The following is a 27394-nucleotide window of genomic DNA, read 5'->3' on the forward strand; positions in this document are numbered from 1 at the left end:
TGAAATTTATTACATATAGAACGGCTCTTCTTCTTTATTTTATTGGTAATAGTTCTAGGTAACTATTTGTTACTTTTGTTAAAAATTTGTTTTAAACTTCTTTATTAGTGTTTTTTTTTTCTTTTTTCGTCTCTTTTCTTAATTATTTTATAAGTAAAAAATATTTCTCTTTATCATTTTTTTACATCATTATATATTTTTTATACATAAACATATACTATTTACCTAAATATTAGTTTTCAATAATAATACATATATATATATATTTTTTTAATGTTATTCAAAATTTGCTTCTTAGTTATTTTTTTAATTGGTTCAAAGTATTCTAATACCAAATTATCTTTTTTTATCCATAATTCTACAACTGGTAATATTTTATTATTTTATATAGTTTATATTTCTTAGACTTTCTAAATTAATCATATTGTTTTAAATGCTCTGTATTACTTATAATTATGCTTACATGTATGTATATTTAATTGTATTTGTAACTAATATGTAAAAGGCACTAAGTGCCGTTTATTTCAATAAAATAAAAATAAAATAAAATAACATCTGGCATTCGTCCTATGGTTGAAAATTCCGTTTGTTTTTTTTTGTTTTATTATTATACTTTTTGAAATACTTTTTATACAAAATTTATTTAAGAGTTTTCGTCTTTTCAGAAACAGAACAGTTTTAAATAATATTTATTTTTTTATTTTCACATGCAATTCAACACCTTCACTCTTTGGCTGTTGACATCTGTGTAAGAAACACTAGTTTTTGTTGAATCGACAATATTTTGGGTATGTATAAATTTTTGTGGACAGGGCTGAATTCCACTCTCTTGGGAGCGTTAGATAATTATCACTGTAAAAGTATAGAATTTCATATTGTCTTCTTAAAAATGTTATCTTTCCTTGCTGAAATAAATTTAACACTCTTTTTACTACCTTAGGGGTGTAAATATTAAAAATTTGAACCCTAAACTCCAGTGAGAGATGTCCATTTTTGTCAGGCAACGCTGATTACGTGTGCCAATATCATCATCAATATTTGCGACGGCCGTGAGCATTGAACCTAGGTTTTTGAATATTTGCACTTCGATAAATATACACTTAAGTCTAACATTAATTATTTTTTTAAGTGTTTTAATTTTATATCGTAAGTATTGACATAAGATCTAATGATGACAAATTTAAATTTCATCACAAAACATCGCTAAATATTCAAAAAAAATCCTACATAACCCGTTGTTTAGTAAATTAGAAAATATATAAGGCCTGTTCAATTGTTTATTGATAAAAACATGTTTGTGACAGGACAATTGATATATATTCTATTTGTCGAAAAATCTGATAAATATGCAAGTACTCATACATACATATATTCGAATGTACAAATTGATAAGAAGAGGGTTTTGAACATAAATTTCAGAGAATCACTTCGAATACAGATGTATGACATTATTCAATGCTGAGGGGCTGAGAGTTTGCTTTTTGTGGAACCCTTATCAAAAATCATTTGAAAAAGCTTTACCGTGAATAGAAGTTTAAAAAAAAACGACTTGTTAGCTTTTACGCGGGGTTTTTTAAAATGGCGAATTTCAACTAATCAATAAAAACGAAAATATACGTAGGTATATAATATTTCCGAGTTGAAATCTCCCATATTGCTTTCATGATATTTCAAAATTCAAAGAAGCTTTCACTTTTTATAGATCGTATATTTCTTTATTCAATTACGAGATATCAAAATATTCAAAGCCAACTGTTACATCCTGAATGACTTATTCTTCATTGGTTTTGAAATATGGCTCAGTAAAGTGAAATAAATACTGAATGTTTGAGGTCGTAAACAATAGAACATACTTTACAGGGACTTTAGTAAATTATCACTAATTCCCGACAAATGGTGTTATCTGAGCCTTTTAATTGGCCAACTTAGTGCGTAGGTTTTCACTGTTACTGTTATCAATATGTATCTTTTTTGGGTGATCCCGTATTAGATAGATGCGTTCCGACATTTTAGCTACCATTGCAGGAGCATTCAGGGCTAACTGTGTTCCACCATTTAGCTTGAAATTTATTTATTTTGTATACGGCCTTAGCCAAAACAAATAGTAACGTAAATAAGAAACTGAACAAAAAGAACATGAAACTATGTAGCAAAGGTCAATACAATAATAATTTACAATATATTCATAAAAACGAAAGAAATTTAAAACTTCGAGCTAAACCATGCCAATCCATCTTCATCGCACACTGTTTTAGTGACAAAGATTTCTACAAAAAGCCGGAAGATCTATCCCAAATTATTCCAAATTATGTGACGAATTGACCAATCCACACACTGTGGACATTGGGGCATAAAAACAAAAGTTGCTTTTAGAAAATTTAATAAATATCAGATTTTGACTTCTAGTGACATTGTTGGGAACATAAAAAAAAAATTGATTGCAACAGAGATGGGATATCACTTATATCATTAGTTTTTTTGAAAATACATATAAGGTCTATCTCAGTTCCACGTTTTTCCAATGAAGACAAATTTAGAGATTGCTTTATTTCGAAATAGTAATAATTACATCTTTGTAATGACAGTATATGTTATTCCGCTAAAGCGTAAAATACAATTTTTTTTATTGCGTTAAACATGTTAAATTTCGTACCTGCGGGAATTTGAAGGTATTTCTTTTTTTTTTAATCTGCAGCCGAAGCACATTGTCTTGTGGAGACTTGCGGCGACCATGCACTGTCAAAACATGACCGGGCATTATAATCATCACCATCATCTCTGCTCGGTAGCTGATCAGCTGGGTGTGGTGTATTATGAGCTCCTCAAACCCAACGAAACTATCACAAGATATCGCTATCGATTACAATTGATGCGTTTAGACCTAAAGTTGAAGGAAAAACGGCCGCAATACAAATAGAGGCACCCCAAACTATTTATTTTGGATGACAACGCCCCTAGACATGTTACAAGGCAAGTCAAACCACAGTTAAAAACGGTCAAACGAGAAGTCATACCCCACATGCTTTATTCGCCGGACATTGCTCCTTGCGATTACCATTTGTTACGACCGATAGCTCAAGGAAAAGCCAACGGAAGCTTATCATACACCTAATTTCAAAAATTCCAGAAGATTACTACCGTGATGCCGAACATTGAGCAAAACAATTAAAAGACAGTAAAAAAAGTTATCCAAACAATGTCAAAATCACTTTGACTTTTTGTTATTTACTTACCCACACTTACATAATACCTACTGTCCACTTCAATTTTTTGCCTTAGACTGTTATAAATTTTCAAAACCATTTGACTTCTATTTACCTACCTACTTTTTATAAGTATTTTATTTTTATTCATTTATATCTATTAAGCGTTATGTAATTCGATACTTCAAAAATGATAAACTTATAATAATAATACCAGTTTTTATTTTTAATTAGACATGCTTTAATTTTAATGTTGTACCTGTCACGTAAAAGCCCTCTGGGCGTATATAATAAATAAATGAATTAATGTTTTTAAGACAATAATGACAAATAACCATCAATAGCTTTTTATAATATTTCAACCGGGTTAACAATAAATAATTAAGTGAATCAAAAAAATATAAATAAAGCTTCTTCGTATATGAATAAAATAATTTTTCAAAGTACCTCCGTGATAATTTCACATGAATAATGCAGACAACAAGACTTTGTTTTCGTAATGCCTGTGTCATCTTGTTAGGACCGCACAAAATGTGACAAATTATGAATATATGTCAAGATACAAGGCTCCCCTGTTTTAACCCTTCTTCCAACGAAGCGCTCCTAAGGAAAGTAAAGCTAATGAAGTGAATTGATTAAGTCGTTGGCTGTACAGTTAGCTTAATTAAGCGGACAATCAAATTAACTATGGCATTTTTTCTTTTTCTTTATAGGCTAATTGGCTCAATGTAAAGCTTAATGCAAAAAAACGATACACTTAATCTTTACACTTTCATAAAAATATTACAAATTATTATTTGTTTTTTTTTTTTTTTTAATATTATAAATATAAAAACTTGTAATCGGGTGTGTTAAAAAATATCCTAGTAAATATATTTAAATAAAAAGTTTTTTTTATATACAATAATATTTTGACTGGCTCTATGGTTTATGGTTGATACTTGAAACGCACCACGGTGCCATTCGATTCGATTCCTATAGCGATAATCAAAATTTGAATGCCGTTGAATGGCCAATATAAATACCAAATTTTTTATCGACATGCGTTAGAAATGAAATATTTAGAACCAAAACACAAGAGTCTGACTCTTTTTTGGCAAGTTACAACCTAAATTGTTCTATTTCTAATTTCGATGTTTTTGACATATTAAAGATTAATAAAAAATAAAAAAATTATAAAATTGGCATTGATGAGAAAAATTCCGTATTTTCGGAGTTGTATGTTCCTACAATTGGTTCACGATAGTATTTTTTTATTTATTTATATGTTAAACCATTTTAGAGCCTTTAAATTTATTTCAACAGAGAGGGAAAAAGTTTTCGAGAAGGGAATATGGAAGTCTAGGCATTTACAGGGCTTTAGCCAATGACAGGTCATAAGCCCTGTAAATGCCTAGACTTCCATATTCCCTTCTCGAAAACTTTTTCCCTCTCTGTTGAAATAAATTTAAATACGAACAACTCCCTAGGGAGGAAATCCAGCCAGTCTGCAAGCATTTGGACATAATCAAACATTGTCATTTTAGAGCCAATCATCATTATTGGCTCTACAGCCCGTTGTGAACCTCGGCCTCCTCCAGCATGCTTCGCTATCTCCCTCCATCCTGGCCCGTACTCCTCTAATCTCTTTTGCCGATAGCGTCCACATTCCGCTGCACTCTAGTCGGCCATCGGTGTTTGGTAACGCTACGTCTACCTCCTCTCTCATTCTTTCTATTCTGAGCCGTTGCTCTGCTCTATTCAGATTTTTGATTGAAACAATATATGTACTTAAAAGCAGCATTTTCTGCCGATCTGCTGAAATACTTGTAGCCCATTTTTAAATTCCTGTACTAAAATAAGCGTAATCTGTTATTTTTATACCTGTTATAATCATCGGCATTGTATGTTATGCAAATGGCTGTTGGGCACACCGATATGAGTTGCAATATTTCAGGTGAATTATTTTAAGCGAACAGAGGCAGCCTGTTCTGGCTCTCGCTAGAGCATATAGAACATGCTTGACGTACGTACTTCCAGTTCTAACGGGCTCGTTTCCTTTGAAACTGGAAGTCCAGCGACGATCCGCGAATTTCCATTTAAAAAAAAAGCGCTTCTAGGTTATTGGTTGTTTCCTTCTACTCCCAACTGGAAAAATGTCTCAATTAAATATTAAAAAAATGTCTTTAAATGCTCTTCTTGAGGCTTAGAATCTTCCCATTCGACAACGGTTACCTTTTTTTCCCCCTTAAATTTACCAGAGCTAAAAATCTTCTAGGGTTATCCCCGATCACTAGACTACGCAATTTTATATGGTCATGGTAAATTTAATCGAAAAATATTTATTTTCAATATTGTTGATTCCCCTTCGTGCTGGTGCGGATTTCCTAATCAGTCTTCTGAACACATCCTGTGGTCTTGTCTCTTTCCTCCTCTCAACAATTACCGAACGAAGCTTCTCGCTACTTTCCGTGACCCTGTAATAGGTTCTGTCGGATATAGATCTAGTGGCTTCCAAAAAAAAAATCAATACTTTAAAAAAGTTTTGTAACCATTTCGGCGAATTGATCATGTTCAATCAATTGAATCCCAGTAAGAAGATTTCACTTCCCTCTTTTCTAAATCCAATGAAGTACATATTATGAACTTCTGGATTACTTTCTTTCAGCACATAGATGCTAAGTCTACCAGTTTATAGAAAGCTCCTTCGGGCAGCTTTTCTTGTTTGGCGACGAGAAAGTTTTCCGTGTATGCGGGCACCGCCAAGGAGACTTATGTCCTCAAATGCGGTGTGCGGTATGTGGCGCCCAAGCTATACTTGTTATAATATAATATTTAAAACCAATGAGCAAAATACTACGTATATAAAAGTTTTTATACCTGCTTTAACGGTCTGCAAAATTTTTCTCATATTTTCACTGGTCGCTGCCTAAAGTATAAAGCACATGAAATAATCTGTATATGTTGTATTTGATTTTATACATTTTATTTAATGTAACAGCAGGAAGCGTTTGCGAAAAAAAAAACAAGATTTTTATTCCAAAAAGATAAACGTTTTTGACGTTTACTTTATCAGCGAACGTCAACGGGGCAGGATTTAGGTTATTTATATTTAATTTTATTTATGCGAAACTGGATTTGTGGACGATTTCATGGCGAGAGTGGTTGAGCCAAATTAATTTATTCATCCACGCAATCCGCGTTAAATTTTACACAAATTTTTAAATTCTCAGATGTATTTAACTCTTTTCACCCTGATTATTTTTTATACAACATGTCACCGACTTTAAATTATTTTATCCTTATTTAAGCGAAAATGTTTTTATGAATAAATAGTATTTTCGATACGTCTAAATAATTGAGAGGGGGATTTTTGCCCACATTAACCCTAGAAGCCTTATCTATATAAAAATTACATAAAACCTTAACATACGTCCCAGAGACGTGTGTATACTAATGACGGCCTATATTTTAAATCATGCCTATATTTGTCTTGTTTTTGGAAGGAATTAAAAAAATAATATTAATGCAGTTATTTATTACAACAAAACAAATTATAAAATAATCCATCTTCAAAAAAAATACATTGATAATTTTAAAAAAAACCTTTGCGATTTAATCATTTGTACGTTAAAACTAAATTATATATTAATTGATAACAAAGTTCTAAACCATGCAAAGGGATTAACTGTTATTAGTATATCACGTGAGATAAATTATTGTTTACATGTTTATCAAGCTTTGAATTTTTAATGGCATTGCTTACTAAATACGGACAGTTAGAAAATACGAACAAAATCCAGAATGAGTAATATTTCAAACAGATTATTCGCTTATTGATATTAATTGCCTACCTTTACAAGTCAGAACGGTGAGAACAAACAATGACTTGTAATAAATTGATCCTTAAAAAGGAAAAATATGAAAAGTTATTTATTAACAATAAAAAACCCTTACTTTTATGTGAGTAGATTTTTTAAATAATAATTGTTACTGTGATGTATTAAAATAGAAATAAATAATATTTTATGGAAAGAAATATAGAAGTCTGGGCATTTGCAAGACTTATAACCTGTCAATGAATGGTTTAAGGGGCCACTTTACATAACGTGTAAAGTTCACTATTCTGTCTTGTTTGAACATTTATAAATCTATAAAAAATGAAAGTTCATTAAATTTACACTTACTTTGTCCATCTTCTTTTGGTACTTTCATAAGAAACATTTACCACAGGAAACAACAATTCGTCATCTAAGACTTAAATATTATGTAAACATTTTTTGTTAATGTGTCGGTAGATATCAAAATTGGTTAAATCAAAAATTGGTAAAAAAACCTTTTTTGTGGAAACACGATTAAAAGTTTAGTTTAACATAGAATACTCATTTCAAAAATAGGAAAATCCAATAATATACTATAATAATTGTTGTCAGAAGTTTGATTAATAATACTCAAAAACACTCAAATAACATAATAACAGTCAAAACGATTAGTTTTATTTATTTATTACTTCGTAAAAGTGACAAACCTGACACAGACATTCAATGACAGATTAGATCAAAACTGGTTAAATCCAGGAATTATTTTTTTCAAAACTAGTTAAATCCATTCCGATGTATTAAAATGAGTTACATCCAAATTATATATATAAGTTTTACACGGAAACTAAGTCTAATCGATGAAATCAAATAACGTAGAATACTTTTATAACCTACGTCAGACCTACATATAGTCTAAATAACAATTTAGTCGAATAGCAATAATCAGTTTCAGAAAAGTGTTCTTTGTGAAAAAATGCTTAGTCTGGATATATCCAGACTAAGCATTTTTTAACCGATACAAATAACTATCATGGTTGGTTTGACCAATTTTTTAAAACTGTGAATTATTGTTTTTATTTTTTAAGAGGATAGTAGAAAAAAACATCAATGAAAAAAAATGTACCAAAATTCAAACAGAAGGTGGAAAATATGTGTTAAATAACTTATGCACGAAATATGTGTACTTAATGTTATTATTAAAGCACAAACAAGAAAGATGTGAAATAAACAATAGTAAAAACTTTGTTCATGCTAACGAAATAATTTCTAAAATACTCGATCTAAACTTTGATATATACGTATAATATCGTTACGAAAAAAAAAACAATTTTAGTCGTTATGTTGATGAACCATATATAGAAAATATTTCATTCAATTAAAATTGCTGTAAAAATCTACGTATAAATTATTTTATGTATGCTGTTTTGTAATATGTTAAACTTAAACAACAATTCCACTTTAACCCTTGCCTTACTGTATCAAAAACATTCTTGCATTACGGTGATGTATAATGACACCTACAAAAAATAAGACATTTTTAATCAGAAAAATTGAATATTCATAGGAAATTACTTCAATTCAATTAAATGTGTTTTGAATAAAATAAATAAAAATTATATGCATGTAAGATTAAAGCTTAAAATGAAAATATTTTAGATATAATTGCTAAAAACATGAAAAAACCATTAGCTTGAATTCGCCGCGCGAGCGAAAGAACCGCGCCTAATGAAATTAAAAAAGCTACTTACTAACTGGCGTCTGGCAGAGATACTGGCAAATTTGATGTTCGTGTGTGACGTGTGGAATTATCTCTTTTGTTTTCGAATACACTTGTAGTATCGAGAATGAGAGGTAAAGAGTGTGTGATATAATCATATCTCTGGGATCGTGGAAAAACGAAGAAAAATGCGACATTGACTTGCTTTTATATGATTTGATAATAAAAAAGTTTTATTTCTAGGATTAAAAATATACACATGTTTACAAACATAAACATATTTAGACATATATATTGAAATGTTTTACCCAATTATAAAATGGTATACTTTTGTATCAATCAAGTTGTGATAAAGTGTAAAAAAAAACGCTCTCACGTAAAGTTGAAAAAAATCACATGCGTCGTTGTTTGTCGTGAAATAAAGATTGGGCATTAATATTTTTTATCCTTCTTGATAGAAAAAACTGGCATGAAGACCACAAGATCCCAATACAGAAGACAAAGTAATTATACAAAGTATAGCAACATAGTTAAGTTGGTAACAAACACCAATTAACCCATAATGACCGTTAACAATTTATTTTTTAATGACTGTCTAGATTCCTCAAATATATCCAACCCTCCTTCCACTTGGAATAAATGATTAAACATTCGCTGAATTCTTGGTAGGAATGGGTGGTAACCAATATTTGATTAAAAGATTGGTAAAAAAAAATGGTTGGTGATGTTGTGCTCTTCTACTTGGTCCAGAAAAAATAATTTGAATAGTTAAGTTTGGTGGGGCTACGGATGAATGTATTATATTATGTAGAAAAAGTATGTTAGATCAATTACGTCAGTTGGATAAACTAATTAAATTGAAATGTTTTAACTTATTATTGTATGTGCATTAGGTCTCACTTGAACCATCTCGAAATGTAAGAGCCCAAAGCAATTTTCTTTGGATAGCTTTAATTCTATCCGAATGAATTTTATAATTTGGAGACAAAACAATGGAAGAGAACTCTAGAATACTTTGGCAGAGTGATTTAAACAGAGTGATTGGCGTTAGTGGATTTTTGAATGATTTCGTTATTATTAAGATAACACCTTGTAATTATGAAGCACGTTTCACAATGTTTTCAACGTCACAGTTAAAACTTATAATTAGAAATCAAACACTGATTTGAGTCTACTGAACACTTTATTTTATTTTTACAAATATAAACATATAAAAATAAAAACTTCGTGACAATTGTTTCGCCTTATTAGGGCATTTTCAAACGGATGTATGGACATTAGTCAAATGTTTTCCACTGTATTTGTGTTTTTATTGTTGAAAGTTGTTACTTTATAAAAACAATTTTACCCCAGTAAAATTATATTTTGTGTGATGAAAAATTTTTTTAGAAGGAAATAAGGAACTCTTGGTATTTACATGTCTTATGCTCTGAAAATTATGCTTAATCTTAAAAATCTTATGCATATCAAATGTTTGGGGAAATTAAATAATAATTTAAAAGCCTAGTCATGCAATCAATTTATATCATTAACTTCCATATTCCCCGTTTGAAATAGTTCTTTCTACCTCCATATCTGTTAGGGTCATCAGATGTTTAGTAAAAATGTAAATAATATTTCATGGTCATTAATTTATTGATTTACAAACTTAAGCTTAATTTATAAAGGTATTTAAATACATTTCAAATTCACTCGAGATTATAAATAATATAAAAAACAAGATCTGGACAATTTATGTAGTTAAAATTCAAATGTACGAGTACATGTTCAAACTTGTATAATTTTTATTTTAATCATAATGATTAGCAAAGTTTATGCTTAAAAAAATGCTTATCATTTATTAGCCAAGTATTTTAAATTAAGTTTTTATGTTATTGTTTTATGAATATATAAATACTTAAAAACATAAAAAACCCAGTGGCGAGCGGTGAGTTTTTAAATTGGTAAGCTATGAAAATTCTGATAAAATGTCCATAGCGGTAGTATGCCATATAAAAAAACAAGTCTATTTTATATTTAATAAATAATTCCTAACAAATGGCTCCAGCGGCTAATAGTTTTATTAAAAATATTTCCTAATGTAGCACAAACATTTGATTTAAAAAATACAATTAAAAAAACATAATTGCAAAAAAAAATTAGACCCCCTGTGGACTCGAACCCCCGCCTTCATCGTTAGAAAGCAATGAAGCAAAGCAGAAAGCAGCTATTTCGCGTTTTGGTGTAAGCGTCGTAAAAGTAATAAATAAACTAAATTATTCATTAGCGCACCAGTGCATCTTTGGTTAAGTCAGACTATTATAATTTGTCTTGAAATAAAACACTATTTCTTAATAAATGATAATAATTAAATAATTTTAAAGTATTCCTTACCGAGTACGATAGTTCACCAAACAAAACATAAATTACGTTTTAAGAATCATTGTTTCATCGACTTTTATATCACAATATTATTCACAAAACGACATAAGTTATATATATTATAATTCTTCATATATATTTATTCTTAACACTATACACTAGTAACGTTTTTATCATAACTCTAACTAAATTTAAAAAGTTTAAATAGATACTGAAGAATAACCTACAATATTCAACTGTCATTGTATGCACAAGAACGAATTACAATAAAAAAACAATTAGCGAATCTTTGTTTTTTTAAAACCCACTTGAGGATTTATACTATATTATGGATTAAAATATCAATTCGTTTCAATTTAAATATAAATATATTAATTTATTTTAAAGCAAATTTACTTTCAAACCACCGAAACATCAGATGATCAATTACTGTCAATTACTCACTTATTATTGTAACTTTTGTGTGAGACATACAAAATATATTCATTATCTCTTTCTCACACATAACGAGTGCGTATATTGTCACCTCCCTTAGACTGTCGTAAGTCAAATTGATGTATTTTAAAGAATACTAGCCCTTATGAAAAAGTATTGAAAGACTTAACTGCATTAATGAAAGCTGCAAGATTTTACTGTAATTGCAAGTGTAATTTTTCGAACGAGATTCTAAAGTTTTAGGTTAAAGACGTATTTGAATTAGTGATTTTAAAGTGAGCAGAGTAATCTCGTGTAATTCAGTAGTAATAATTTTGGCCAATAGAGGCGCAACTGGTCGCTGTATGGAATAAAGGAATATATAAATTTACTTACCCAAGAGAAGTAATATATTTTTTTGGTGATGTGTTTTTTCCTAATAATACTACAGTATTATAAAACATTACTTACGATGTCAAAAAATATGGTAAGCTGCATGTAATCGATTATTAGGAACATTCGCCCCTGAAAAAACCTCTATCCTAGAACAGGCTAAGTCACGTTAGATGGAGACTTTTCTAATCAGAAAACTCTCCGTATTAATTTTCTAATTCAATATTTTTTATATTGATTCCCTGGTATTAAATAACTATACCTATATGGTAAATGCAATAAATACATAAAACTTGTTTTTAATATATTTTTTTAGGGCCTATAAAGTCCAGATTTCGACTTGAATGTCAACTTATATATCTTAAATGTTTTTGATTCACATATCCAGATGTTTAATAACTGAGATGAATGTGTTCTCATCATCACTCTGGCACCATCATCTGCATGGCATGTGATGTTAATGACCTTATCTCCCTTAGTAGATTCACTCCTTTTTTTTGTTCTTTAAAGCGTTTTTTTAAATATATTTATTCTGCTTGTGTAAAAAAAGGTTTTTTGGCGTATATATTGTTGTGCTATATTTAGTTATAAAGGTGCTAAACTTGCTTGGTTTCTTTGTTGTTCTCAATATGTGTTATTTTCTAAATGTTTATATTATTTATGTCCCGAATCGAGGTGTTGTATAGTAACTCCTGGAAATGTAATTCAACGTATTATACTTGTGAAATACTTTGTGTTTTATGATTTATAAATAAAAATAAAATAAATAAAATATTGGTTTTTAAAACCGATTGTATTTTGATAGCCATGCGATTAATAAATCATTAATTTTAATTACACGTGCGATTTATTGATTTCAAATAAATATTGCTGGTACAAAACTATTAGAGGTAATAATTCAATGGGACAAAGCATAAAATATAATATATTTGACATTTAAAACGCATGTTCACCGAACGTAGCTAATTCGACAGAACCAGGAAAAGTTATTGCACGAAGCATATTGAACATTGAGCAAGCAATAAAACAATGGGCTCCATGCATATGTTAGAAAAGATGAAAGTAATTGATGATCCTGGAAGAAAATTAAAAACTATTTATTTATTTTCAAGTCTAATTTTATTTTTTAGCCGTTTTTAATTAAAATTTTCGTTTTAAATATTGATTTCTGGCGAATGGATTTCGAACGCATCGTGATTGGTTGTCGTGTTTGTGACGTCATTTATCTTGTTCGACAACGCTGTCATTCATTTCCGCTGGTGTTTTTGGTGGCGACGGTTTGTTTAACGCTTTATTCGCAATTTTAACGAAATGACGGAAGATAATTTTATTAAAGGACAATCGGATAACATTCCTCATGTAAATGAATCCATGTTAATGTTGTTTTTTTCCGAAAATACAAACTTTTGCAGCGCCGAAATGAGGGGAGTGAAAGTTGACAAGTGAGTTTCAAAAATGTTTAACTATAATATATTACTTAAAACTGTCACCTTTCTTTGATATTGAGTTTTTAATATGTTAAAGACGTATTTTATATTCAGCAGTGATACAACTTATCGCCAGAAATGGTGTAAATATACTTGGATACTATTTTTTCCATACATAACCTCCTTTGTTCTGTCATGAGTATTTTAATGGACTTAATTAGTTCTTAATAAACACTTTAGAATTAAAATACTGACTGTTTTATGTCTGATTAATTATTGTCTTAAAAACTGTAACCAAGCACAGAAGGGACAAAATTGTAAATACACTATTTATTTGCAGGTCTTCGAGAGCTGAATATGCGGACAACGCTATTGGATATGTCCAGATCAAAAGAAATAAAAATGTGTGCACTGTAAAATGCCGGGTTACACCAGAGCATAAAATTCGGAAGAAGGCATACTCAGTTATCAGCGTCATTGATGAGGCAAATAATAAAATAATATCGTGCCAATGTGAAGACTGTGCGGCTTCTCAAGGTAAGCATGGTAGTAGACGCATTATTGTCGATGAATAGTTGACATCGGAAGCGTCTTATTTATTTAAAAAAAAGAAAAAAACGTACTGCATTGCATGTTCTTTTTGTATAAATTTGCAGAAGGAAGAAAAATTTTATTGTTAAATTAATCGCGTCGCACATATTTTTTTAATCTGTCAAATTATTAGTGTGTATTGAGCAAGTGCTAGATAGGACGATGTCATGTTTATAAATAACTGTAAAATAACATTTATATTACAGGAGGATGCAAACACTCAGTAGCATTTATATATTGGCTATATCGACGCAGCATTGAGCCCAGCCCTACTTCAGTAGCCTGTTATTGGAAGCGTCCGATAATGGCAGGTATCGGCACCACGATTCCTTTCGTTATGGCCAAGGAATTTGGAAACCACGAGGATTTGCCATCAGGAGATGGCTCGTTTTTGGCAGCTGTAGTCGATGCCAGCAACCAGTTGGGTGATGGTACTTCAAGACGAATGCGTCTTTTTACCCAACATACTGATGTAGATAGGTTATCTTTGCATGTTTTAATGTGTCAATTTCAAAAAGAACAAAGTAATTTTCTCCCAAAAGATTTTTTAAAATATTGTCAGGGTCAAATGAAGATGCCTATCTGCAGAGCTGCTGAACGCTTAACTGTTGAGCAAAACGATATACCTTTGTGGCATAGACTGCGTTTTGCTCGAATCACTGCTTCCAACGCTTATGCTGTGTCAAGGTGCCAGACAAGTGATGGTTCTCTCTGTGAGAAATTGTTGGGAGCCAAGTTGAAAGCAACTGCGGCGTTATTACGCGGCAGGTCCTTAGAGTCCTTAGTTTTAAAAGAAATGCAAAGAAAACTAAATGTAAAGTTTAGAAAGTGTGGCATTTTTTTGTCTCCTGAATACCCCATATTTGGAGCATCTCCAGATGCGCTGTACGAAGAGTATATTGTTGAGGTGAAATGCCCTGTATCTGATGCCACTTTTCAAACATATTTTACAGACGGAAATCCCTCTGAAAAGTATATGGCTCAGGTCCAGCTAGAAATGTTTTTTTCTAACAAAATAAAAGCTCTGTACTGTGTAGCACATCCTGATTTCGAGGAATCTAAGAATGTTACACATTTGTTTATAAATATAAATAAGGAGTATTGCTTAGATTTAATTGAAAAGTGTACAGTGTTTTGGAATTTAGCAATTTATAATAAACTCAAATAAATTCATGTTTTTTTATTACTTACTTATTCTGTTTTATACTTTATAAATACATATTGTTGATTTTGATAGTTGCATTACCTTCGTAGCCTTGTTAACGAACCTAATTTACCTCTTTAGTCTTAGATTCACCATTTCCTCTATTCTTGAAAGGGTTTTTTTTATTTATTTGTTTTATTCTGTATAGTACTTTGTTTTTTTTTTCTACTTGGATTTTTAAAAAATATAATTGTTGATATATTTAGTATAATAATTGCACGTTGATATTTTAGTTACAATTATGTGTTGATATGTTTAGTGATAGATTTTGTTTTGATATATTTAGTTATAAGTTTAAACTTGCTTTGTTTCTTGGTTGTAAATATTTTTTATCCAAAAAAATGTTATATATTATTCAAGTCCCAAATTGAGTTGTTTGTAACTCCTGGGAATATAATACATTACTGTATTATAATTATGAATAAATAAAAAATATATATATTGTACACACAAATGGCCATATTGTTTTTATTTACAGCACTTGCACGTTGTAATACGTCAAGTGCACACGAACACACATTTCCTTCTATAAATACTCCATTCCATGCTTCTTTAACTCTGTTGAGATATAAAAAACATTTGTTTGTTTTGTTAAGCATTTATTTACAAGTTGAGGGTAATATTAGGTTAACAAAACTTTTAATGTTCAAATAATCTTTACATTTATATTGTAAAATAGTGATGGCCAAAAAAAATAAAGAAATAGAAACCGGTTTAGCATAGTCATTGATGATTTTTAAAAAGATTACTGAGAATGCAGAAGGAATCAAGTGCTGGAGATACCGTTTTGTAAATCAACACTAGGACAGAGTCGTGCAAATGTCCTTGCCCTTAAACTGTATAAATCATACTTTTTAGACACAAGAGAAAATGGTAATTTAAGCCTCTCTTCTACTAATGATTCCTTTATAAATTAGGTCAAAAATATAAATGTCAATGTTTTCTTTTCCCGATAAACTTTTAATTTTCTCTTGTATTTTTTCCTAATTTAATTATCAACTTTCATTTAATATTTTTTTGTTCTATTTCTTGTTTTCAGATTCTCTACTCTTACTCAAATTAAAAATTAAAAAAAACAACTTGAATGTAACATAAAATTATTACTCATGTTTTATTTTCTTTTAAATATATTTACATATTATGCATCTACACTTATTGTGCCTCTACACTTATTGTGCCTATGTGGGATTTTTTAGTTTTCATGTAAAGCTGTAAAGTTACAAATATATTATGTAATAAAAAATGTACTAAATGTAAACGAAAAAATTGTAAATAAAAAAATGCTTAAGTCAGTATTAAGTAATTATTGTTATTTTCATAGTTATTAAATTTTAACCAGTGGCTCCTGAAGGTTTATTAACCCACAAGCAATATTAATAATATAATCTAAGAGGCCAACATAATTAATATCGATGCATGCGTGCATTGCCAACATTTTAAATTCCCTTATCCGACTGATTGCACGTTCAACGTTGATTCGTAACGCAGCCACCCTTTTAGCCTCCTTGACCTTGTCACAAGATAGAGGAATGTCCGCGCTCACACTTGGTGGACGAATTAACTTGCATTGTTTTAACTCGAGTAAATGAGCAATGTTTTTAAAACCTCGGTCTGCCATCACATCCATACCAGGTTTCAAATTATCTAAAAATCTGCAAACCTCGAAAATCTTTGTGTCACTGGTTCGTCCACCATATCCTTTTGAAATAAAATTGATGTGTCCGCACGGTGTACAAGAGACAAGGTATTTGATGGTATTGCATTTTTTGTAATCTGACCATGTCGTGGCTTGTCTAATGGGGTTTGAAGGCTTATCGATTTGTATTTCCAAACAATCAATGATAGCTTGGACTTTACTGTATCTTGCAATAAAGGGCAAAGGCAAATGAAGCCGAACGGTATATTGGTCTGGCCAAAATATTAGCTCCTGCAGACAGATCGCTACTAGCTTTACCGTCTTCCTGAAGATCCTGCTTACAGTTGGTTCTGACAATCCAAATTGCATTCCAAGAATTGCATTTGATTCATCCAATCTGATTTTTTTAAATGTTATTAAAATATTCAGGCGCGAGTCACATACTTTTTTGCACAGAAGTGTTAAAATATATGCCATATCATCTGGTATGCCAAGACAAAGTCGATAATTTCTTTCAATACCCATTACAGTAGCCTGTCGTAAAATAACATTATATTTTTGAATTTCAAAAGCATCAGCATTATCGTCAGAAGTATCGTCATGAGGTACAAAGTCCTGGTCATCGGAAGTACTTTTCCATTCTAGTATTTCATCATCATTATCTGGCATAACTGAATCATAGCTTATGGTAAGATCTTTAGGTGTAGGAAAAATAATAGGAGATGTAGCTCTTGTCACCGTTAGAAACGTGGCGTCAGTTGATGTTCCCTTGCTGCGAACAATGACTTTATTTGACCTTAAACTTGCTTGAGTCATTTTACTAGCTTTTTCAACTGTGGGGGATGAAGAAGCGAATTCGAGTTCAACTGCCTCCGTTGCAACATTTATAGATGAAGATGTACAGGGTTGTTCTTCCTCCGGAACTTCAGACGTCATTGTTCTTTCAAGAGTTCCTAAATGGCTTCTTCTGTGTCCCGTTTGTCGTAAAAATTTGATATTTTTCTTTTGACACTCGAAAATGTGTGGAACAACATTTTTTTTTAAGGACACCCTTCCTCCCATAAGCTTGAATCTGGTAAAATTATCAGCATCTTCTTCAAGCTGTGAAAATAACATTTAACATAATTAGAATACTTACATCACGAAATGGCTAACCATCAAAATAAGTTTATGCTTTTATTACAATATATTGTATTTATTTGACAAATAATATTTAATATGTACATATAATGTATTATCAATCAATAAATAGAAGTATAGAATGTGTAAAATATAAATTTGAACTTACGTTGAAATGATCCTCGCAACAGTAAATTCCGGATTTACAGCTGATTTTGTCAAACTGTCTCTTCATCGCCACAAACCATTTTTTTCTCAGTTTAGCATCTCGTGGAATAGTGACAAACTTCTTTCCCGGTGTTGTATGTGTCGTATTAACACATCTAGGAACTGAACAGTATTTGTACCCAGCCATCGTTCGATAATTGCAACACAATAAGCTTTAATGTTAATATCACGGCAATTAAAATAAAAACAACTCGACTAAACTCAACAACTCGCAAGCAATTAGTTCTGTTTTGACAGATACAGATTCGTACACGCGATAAATGACGTCACACAACAAAAATCGGCAAAAGTTGCCGTTTTAGCGCGAAATCAAATTTTTTAAATTTAAAACCGTAGTACTTTGCTTAAAAGTAAAAAAAAAAAAAAAAAAAGCGCACTCGTGTTTCTCTTTTTTTCCCCTCTTTTTTTTGAGATAAAAAAAAAAAATTCTGCATGGAGCCCATTGGATAAACGGGTAATCTGTGTAATTAGATTGGAATTTATGATTGATTTCTAATGCAATGGACTGTTGGGATTGTTAATAATTTTGAATGTGTAAAAAAACATTTTTTTCATATTTATTTGGAAATCACTAGTACAAAAATTAAATAAATAAGATTATATTTTTACACTAATAAAAGGTCCAACGGACAGAGTCGTGAGGTAGAACAAAATATAATATATAAGAAATATCTGTTTTCAGTAACCGTTATTAAAAAATAATGTATTAGCAAAATTGTAAATAAAAATAAATTTTGTTTGTAAAGATAACATAAATACATTTTAGAGTTAGATGAGACAGTTAGAATTAGATTGTAAATGTTTAAACACAAACGAAAAATAATTTATGATTATTATTTTTCTAAAGAAATCCATCTTTAATGATAAGTAATGGTAGAAATTTTTTGTATTTTTTTATGGAAATAAAACAAAAGAGATGATTAAATCGACCTTCCCTAATTTGAGAATTTAAGTCTCATTTTTATTTTATTCCTCTAATAAAACATTGTATTATAAACAGAATTTGAGTAAACATTATAGATACACGTTTACCAATAAAAAAAACTTTTTTTGTAGATACAGAACGTACAGTCACTCATAACTTACATCACGCACTTTAACTTCTCGATAAATTTATTTGATAGACCTGGAAAATCAATTAATATTTATTACTAAATGGCCTGTTTTAATTATTTTATCCAAATAATAAATCAAAGATTATATTAGATCTTTTAGCAGTCATATTACTGACATTGCTAAGTCCCTAGCCAAAGATTTTCTTCTACCGCCATACTTAACGCTGGGTGATATGCTAATTCGGGTCAGAACTTAGCGGTATGAAGCTTTGTTAAAGCTCTCAGTTCCATACCAGAGATCTAAGTCAACTGGAACTTACTGAGATTTTCTTCATTATCTTCAAGAATATGGAGGAGATCTTCTTCTCACACGAGAGCTTTACGCCTGCCAAGACTTGAAATAATTAGATTTTCAAGACGTTAATGTTTATTATGTAAAATAATGTGAATAACTCGTTTATTATTAAAAAAATCATACCATCTGCTTTTACCGCATGAACAAAATGTTATACATATCGTCGTTGCACATCAAATATGGGTCATGTGACTCGGATACCTTTCTGAGAAAATCGATAAAAATAATTAAAAAAAAAAAACTAAACCGAAAATAACGCTTCTGTGTATGAACGAAGTAGGAAAAATACAGTGTTTTTTAATAAAATAATATACTTATTTAAAATATCAATTACTTTAGCCAAAAAGTCGCATTTTGATGATTTTCTCAGAATGTGCTCCGAGACATATGACCCATATTTGTTGTGCAACGACGATATATTATAAAGATGAAATGTTTTGTGATAAGTATTTATTTTAAACATTTAATTTATGTTAGTATGTATAGGGATAATTTTTTTATACGTTACAACAGAGATGGAGAGCATGTTTTAAAATAAATCAATTTACAGGCCTTACGAAACCTCATTGGCTACTAAGCAAATTTTTTTTCTTCTCATAATTAACATATCAAATTTCTGAACAGACTGAAATCTTAAATATAATATTTAGAAAATGTTTTGTTTATTTTTTACTATTTAAATCATTGTAATTATCTTCATCTCTCTATCTGCAACCAGTGGAGTATAAAGCATTGCATTGATACTCAAATACAAAATGATTTTAAGTTTACGAAATAATTTATTTAAAAATGTGTCTTCAGAACGTAAATGGGCACCCAGGTACCAGTGGCGAACGGTGGGGTTTTTGATTAGGGAGCAACTAATATAATTAATACGTTATAATATACACTGCCTTTAAGAAATTTAGGACAAATTAAATACTATAAACATGTCTTCAGGAATTATAATAATGTTTTTAAATATCTAGTTATAAATTGTAATGACAAAACAACTATCTTCACTAGATACCTTGTACTTAAAATAGCTGTATGGTATTTTGTAGCGGAATATTATATTTGATTTTATTAAAAAGCACTGAAACCGGAAAAAATATTATCTTTTGAAAAGAAGTTGGCTATTTTATGCAAAAAAACAATTTGAAAAATCAATAAAGTGGATTATATACTTTTTTTTTATTATCAAATAAACATTTTTGTTAATATTATGTTTGAATTAAATTCTACATATCATTTTGTATTTTAACTCTATTACAAAATTATATATTATGATAGTATTACGTTCAGTTCCTAAATACCACAATCGTATCGGTGTTTTATTGTATATATTTGTATTTAGAAGATAAGATTTTGTCATCTTAGATACGTTATGTTTCTATTTTACTTTTTTTAAAAATATTTTACTTTCTCTTAGTTGTTAAGTTTTAATTATCTTTCTAGATTTCATATTTTAAATAATATAATAGATTGTTCACTGCTGTGTTTATTTCCGTAAAACTTTTTATTGTAAAAGGTTCTTTGAACCGTTGATATATAAATAAATATTTGTATACAATATTTTGAGTTTGTCCAAATTTTTGTAGACAAGGACTGGATTCAACTCCCTGGGGAGCTGTTTATATTAACATACTACAATAGAGATGAAGAACATTTAAGAGAAGGTAATATAGAAATCTAGGCATCTACAGGGCTTATGACCTATCAATGGCTGGTTTAAGTGGCCACTTCACACACTGTGTAACATCCACCATTCTGCCTATAGTTGAACATCTATATTCCTTCAATTCTTTCATCTGTTGATGTTTGTGAAGTGAAAGAGCTGAAAGCTTTATTTATGCGGGTGAGATTCATATAATTGAATTATTTTACTTACATATTAGGCAACGCCTGAAAATATTATTTTTTCAATTTCTATACTTCTTCATGGACCAGGTAATTTATCAACAATATTTTGAGTTTGTCCAAATTTTTGTAGACAAGGACTGGATTCAACTCCCTGGGGAGCTGTTTATATTAACATACTACAACAGAGATGAAGAACATTTAAGAAAGGGTAATATAGAAGTCTAGGCATCTACAGGACTTATGACCTATCAATGGCTGGTTTAAGTGGCCACTTTACACACTGTGTAACATTCACCATTTTGCCTATATTTGAAAATCTATATTCCTTCATTGATAGGTCATAAGCCCTTTAGATGCCTAGACTTCTATATTACCTTCTCTTAAATGTTCTTAATCTCTGTTGTAGTATGTTAAATATTTGTATGTTTGATATTTGAATATGTTTGAAAAACAATGTATTGTTCTATCCCGATTGCTTCCATAACCAAAAAATAATTTCAGTTGGCGCCTGCGCGCAGATTGCACGTTTAGTACGGTGCTGGAAGCGAAATATCTTTTTGGTTCCTTCGTTCTTTGCTTGTGATCGATGCGAGCTCAGCCAGTAGCTCGTACGTGCATGCCAGAGCCGAGAAATTGATGTGTGTGGAGAGTACTTTGCCTTTTTATTATTATTATAGGTGGTATTATTTTTTTATAGGCGGTAGTGAAATTCCTCCACAATTTCTTGCGATAATTCATTAAATTATTATTACATTTTTAAATGTTAGGGTATGACTAATAACTAATTTACTAAACAAATTATTTGGCTAAATTTAAGGGAAACGGTGATTCAGTGCGTTTAATGAACAGACCACGTATTCTAGATCTTGCTCTAAAAGACGTATCGAAGGTTAAAAATATCTTCAGGTCGCTCATCTTACCGCAGCAAATATACCCAGAGATGGCTGGGTGATATATGCGGCTGGCGGAACCCACGGCGTATAAATCATATTTTTGACACTTTATTTACCTTTTTTAAAATTAATCATTCATATTTTATACGATAATTTTTATTAATATTTTATTTTGAAGATAATTTCTTAAAAAAACTATTAAAGTGAAGGAAAACATTGTAAGAATTTTTTTTTTCACGCAATCGATTATTTTAAATAGTATTGTGTCTAACTGTACCCGTATTTAAAATTAGCTTTTATTTAAAATAATTTTAAAAAAATTGTTGGAATAAGATAAAGTTAATTGTAATATTTTGTTTAGTCAGTATACATCAAGCAATAAAAATCATGGTTTCTGGGGGGTTATCTAAAAGAAAGTTGTTTTAATAAAAAATGTTGTTTCTATACATTCAATATAATATTTTTGCTTCGTCCATGCAATCTTCGTTTTCTCAATTTCTTTTAAAACATTCCTTTCGAAATACAAACTACAAATTTTTATGTTTACGTTGCGTCTTATTGGAAACGAGTACTGAAAGGGCGGAAAAAGTGGAGAAAATTCGATCTGTGCGCTATTTATCGCTTACCAGTAAGATTGTTACGTAAGTTATCTTCTGTGAAAATCTGGAAGATAAGGAAGACTGAAAGTAATATGAAAAAATCGATTTCTGATAAGGCGTTCTCTCTACTCTCCTTACCCTAACTGAGAAACTGCACGACGATTTGTTTGTCAGTCTTATGGAAACAATATCTTCGACTGAAATACTATTTAAGCAACGTATTTTAATACTTCATAATGCGGAATTTTATATTTTACTAGAGCATTGCGTACTGTAATACACAATGAATAACCGCTAACTCTTGCGCGTTTTGACAATTAAGAATCTTAGGATCTGCTTTGAAAGCAGCTTGACTTTTTTTGCTCAGGTCGAGAGAACATGTGACCTTGCACTGAAGATGTTGGGTTTTATTCTCCGAACTGGCAGGCTTTTCGATAATCTTCATACTCTCAGAATCCTGCACACCTCGTTGGTTCGGACCAGGCTTGAGAGTGGCTCAGTGATATGGAGTCCGCACGAGGCGAGATATTCCTTAATGTTGGATAGGGTTTAAAAAAAAAATGAGGAATCTCTACATGAGAGAATGTGGTAGTTATCCGTGGCTCTATACCACTGCATTTCTCTTAGGTATTTTTGGAACACACAGTTTGCAACTTAGAAGAAATGGGTTCACACTGACCCATTTTCAAGACTGATACGAGGTTTTATCGAGAACTCTATAAAATCTAAATTCTATTATTGATTTATCTAAATAAATTTATAAAGGAGATACTTTTAATGAGTTGTAAATAAATCAATACAGGAAAATGATTATCAAGTTCTGGCAGATTAGAGTTCGAGCCTTGGGTCTCTGATTGACTCAATTGTTAAAATACATTTGATAACATTAAAATGAATTTTAAAACTCACGATTGAAATTGTATTTGAAATTGTGCTTGAAATTAATTGAGAAAAAAATAGTTATGTATTATTATATTTAAATTACATGAAATCTATCTGGAAAATTAAAAAAAATATTGAAATCTTACAGAATTTCAAATTAAAAAAATGTTAAATACATGTAGTTACGTTGGAATAAGTACATATTAATAAAAATGAAAACTGAATCTCTTAGATGAAATAAAATAAAATATAAGGTCGGCAAGAGTGTGGAAGATTAAAAAATTAATTTTATTTTAAATTGTATTATGTTGGTTACAAAACATCACAAGAATATTAAAAAAGAAAGGAGTCAAACGACCTGAAAAATAAAGGACCTAAAACCATTGAAAAGGAGACAAAGCTAAGGTTGGCTACAAACAAGAAGGGATATGATTTAAAGAAGGATCTTTACAAAGGAAGAAACTTACAACTGACAGGAGAGATAGAAAGTGCAAAGGAGGCACCTACTTTCATTTTAGGATTGGATTTCATGTGGTTTCAGTGGAATATAAATACACATTTCAAAATTCAAGGATCGCACGAAAACAACTTTTCGAGTCAACGTTTTTGTTTGACTTTGTGAGTAACTAAGAAACGTCTAGCAACAGAAAACAAAAAAAAAACAAACGTACCGTTATGCCGTTTTCTCGTCGGGGTAAGTAGAGAAGATATAAAGCTATATTACTCTGTATTTGCACATATACCTTATTTTCTAAACATGCATGTAATCTTCTCCTGCAAGCACGCTAATTGTTAGAACTTTAGACATGTCCATTTTCAAATGTTGTGTGAAAATAATGGCAGATCCAGTTTGCAAAATTTTGCGATATTATAAAAACAATTAAAAAAAATAATGAAATGTCTAGGAAAATCAAACACAAAATTTAAATAGACACTGGGGTATTGTTTTAATAGGAATTAAAGCTTATTAAAACATTGGGATATATTTAAATTTTGGCTATTGAAATACGAGGCACCATGTATGGTAAGAGATCCAAATTTCGCAATAGCTCGCTTGTTTTTCAACGGAGTGGGCCGTCTTGTGTTTTAAAATATTTTTTTTAAATAGCAGGTAAAAAATAGTGTAACGGCAAAAATATTGAACCTGCTCCTTCCTTATGCAAGGTACTAAAATTTTGTTGAATTTGGCCATGGTTATTTAGTTTTCCCCGTTTATTACATTATTCAACATTTGCATCTTGAATCTTTTTTTATATTTCTTTCTTCGTCTATTTGTTTTTTGTATCCAAACCAATGCCAATACAAAACCTCATTAAAGATTTTGTCGATAATGCCTAGCATAGATTTAATATTGTGCTTGAACATGTCATAACAAGAACTCTGATAGACACTAGCTCCAATATTTGTTATAAAAGTAGTCAACTTGTTGGATATGCGGATGATATCAACATTGTCGGAAGATCAATAACAGCCATCAAAGAGGTCTTTGATCCCTTGGAAACAGCTGCACGAGGTGTGAGACTGCAAATCAATGTTGATAAAACAAAACCCATCGCACAGAGCAAGAGGCTGTGTCCAATATAAAGATAACTACTCCTTCAAAGCGGTCGAGCAATTCGCCTACCTGGGCTCCAGTATAACTGAGAATAATAAGGATCCAGCAGAAATCAGAAAAAGAATCACAGCAGCCAACAAAACATACTTTTCTTTGCTGCCAGTGTTCAAATCACGTAACGTCCATAGGAAAACCAAAATAACCATATACAAAACAATTATACGTACTGTATTGGAATATGGGTGTGAGGCGTTAACACTGACAGTAAAGATGGCTAAAATGCTGGACACTTTTGAACGAAAAGTACTCAGAAGAATTTGTGGACCTGCAAGAGAAAATAATCAGTGGCGCATTCGGTATAACGAAAAACTGTACAATATATACTAGGCCCCGAGCATCTCGGCACATATGAAGATGCTTAGAAAACGATGGGCCGGACATGTACAGCAAATGCCTGACTCACGTGTCCCTAAAACAATAATGTGCGGACACCCGGGAGGAAAGAAATTAGTGGAAAGACCTAGGCTGAGATGGGAGGATGAAGTGAAAAAGGATGCAGCGCAGTTTCTCCAGGTGGCAAATGGGAAGACGGCGGCTGAGGACCGACATAGTCGGAGGCAAAAGTTGCGGGAGGCCAAAGCTCGATATGGGCTGTAGCGCCATCGAAGAGAAAGAGAGATTTGCATGTCTTACAACAAATGCAATAACCTCTGAAAAAATACTTTTTAAACGTTAGATGAGACAAATGCTGCGTATTCCTTCCGAAAAATTTAACCATATTTGACCACTTTACAAAGTTTCAATTTTCACAGTTCTTGACGTCCTTTTTTGGGCATCTTCAAACAGTCTGAAGATTGGAGGGTGAAAGTGATAATTGGTCGAACAAATAAGTGGAAGTGTATCGAGTATTTTTAATTTACAACATAAATGTAAATATAGGTTATTACATCATTCCACTTCCGGCATCCAAAAAATATTATAGACCCATCTCCATTTTGCCTATCTTTTCCAAAGTTATAGAACAAATAGCTTACAAACAAATTCATTGTTATCTGGCATTCCATAATCAACTTGATCCTCTGCAATCTGGTTTTCGGGCTGAACACAGCACTACTACCGTCTTAGTTAAAATAACTGACGATATTAGACAAGCAATGAATGATAAACGTCTAACCCTTTTAGTTCTATTTGATTTTAGTAGTGCTTTTAACTCTGGCGGTTTTGAACTGCTTCTCGCTAGACTTAAGTCCTTAAATCTATCGCCATCCGCGACAAATTGGTTATCAACGTATTTACGTGGCCGTCGTCAAAGCTTTAAAATGGCAGAAGTCTTCAGATTGGATTGATCTTACCGACGGTGTGCCACAAGAGGGGGTACTTTCTCCACTTTTATTTTCCCTTTTTATCAATCCAATAACAAAAAGCCTCCCCTCTGCGTACCATTGATATGCTGATGATTTGCAATGGTATATTCATTTTGAACTCCTTGACATTGTTGAAATACAAAGAGTAATGTCACTTGCACTCGAGAATATCTTTTTATGGACAAAAAAACATGGACTTTACATAAATCCAACAAAAACCCAAGTTGTACTAGTTGGTAGTAAAAAAATGTATTCAAAAGTGAATTTTTCCACACTTTCTCGTTTTAAAATAGATTGTACAGAAATTCCATTCATGACGGTCAAAAACTTGGGTATTATTATTCATAAGCATTTAGGGTGGCACGATCAGGTTAACGAAGTAAGTCGAAAACTTTATAGCAGTTTACACTCACTTAAAAGATTTCAGAACTTCTTGCCAATTAATGTTAAGCAAACATTCGTCCAGAGCTTACATCTCTAACTGTTTGACTATCCGGTTGTATGTTATTCAGATTCTAACTCTGAATTACTTGATAAGTTAGAACGATTGCAGAATATTTGTATACGTTATATCTTTGATCTTCGCGAATTTGCCACCGCATTGGTACTGCAATATAATCGCATCTGGATAGTGTTTCTTACATGGAAGGTAATATGAGGATCCGAAGTCTTACAGCATACCCGCTGGCCCAGCGTGAGTTACGACAATATAATACAAAAATTACGCCCTAAGTTTCAGTCCAGTAACAATGAAAC

General features: G+C 31.0%; 1 protein-coding gene across 1 annotated transcript; it reads left to right on the forward strand.

Annotated features, from left to right (window-relative positions):
* Window positions 1-13604: 13604 nt before the first annotated feature.
* On the forward strand, window positions 13605-17395 carry LOC148281516 (uncharacterized). Its single transcript, XM_088226588.1, has 2 exons — window positions 13605-13852; window positions 14113-17395. The coding sequence occupies exon 2, from the start codon at window positions 14211-14213 to the stop codon at window positions 15072-15074; it is 864 nt and encodes a 287-aa protein (XP_088082714.1). The 5' UTR covers window positions 13605-13852; window positions 14113-14210; the 3' UTR covers window positions 15075-17395.
* Window positions 17396-27394: the final 9999 nt, after the last annotated feature.

The sequence above is a fragment of the Micrasema longulum genome, unplaced genomic scaffold (assembly GCF_059751315.1).
Source record: "Micrasema longulum isolate JH-2025_06_02 unplaced genomic scaffold, ASM5975131v1 h1tg000444l, whole genome shotgun sequence".
NCBI lineage: Eukaryota > Metazoa > Arthropoda > Insecta > Trichoptera > Brachycentridae > Micrasema > Micrasema longulum.

Coding starts and splice junctions, on each gene's coding strand:
- LOC148281516 (XM_088226588.1), top strand. CDS start 14,211: ATGGCAGGTATCGGCACCACGATTCCTTTCGTTATGGCCAAGGAATTT.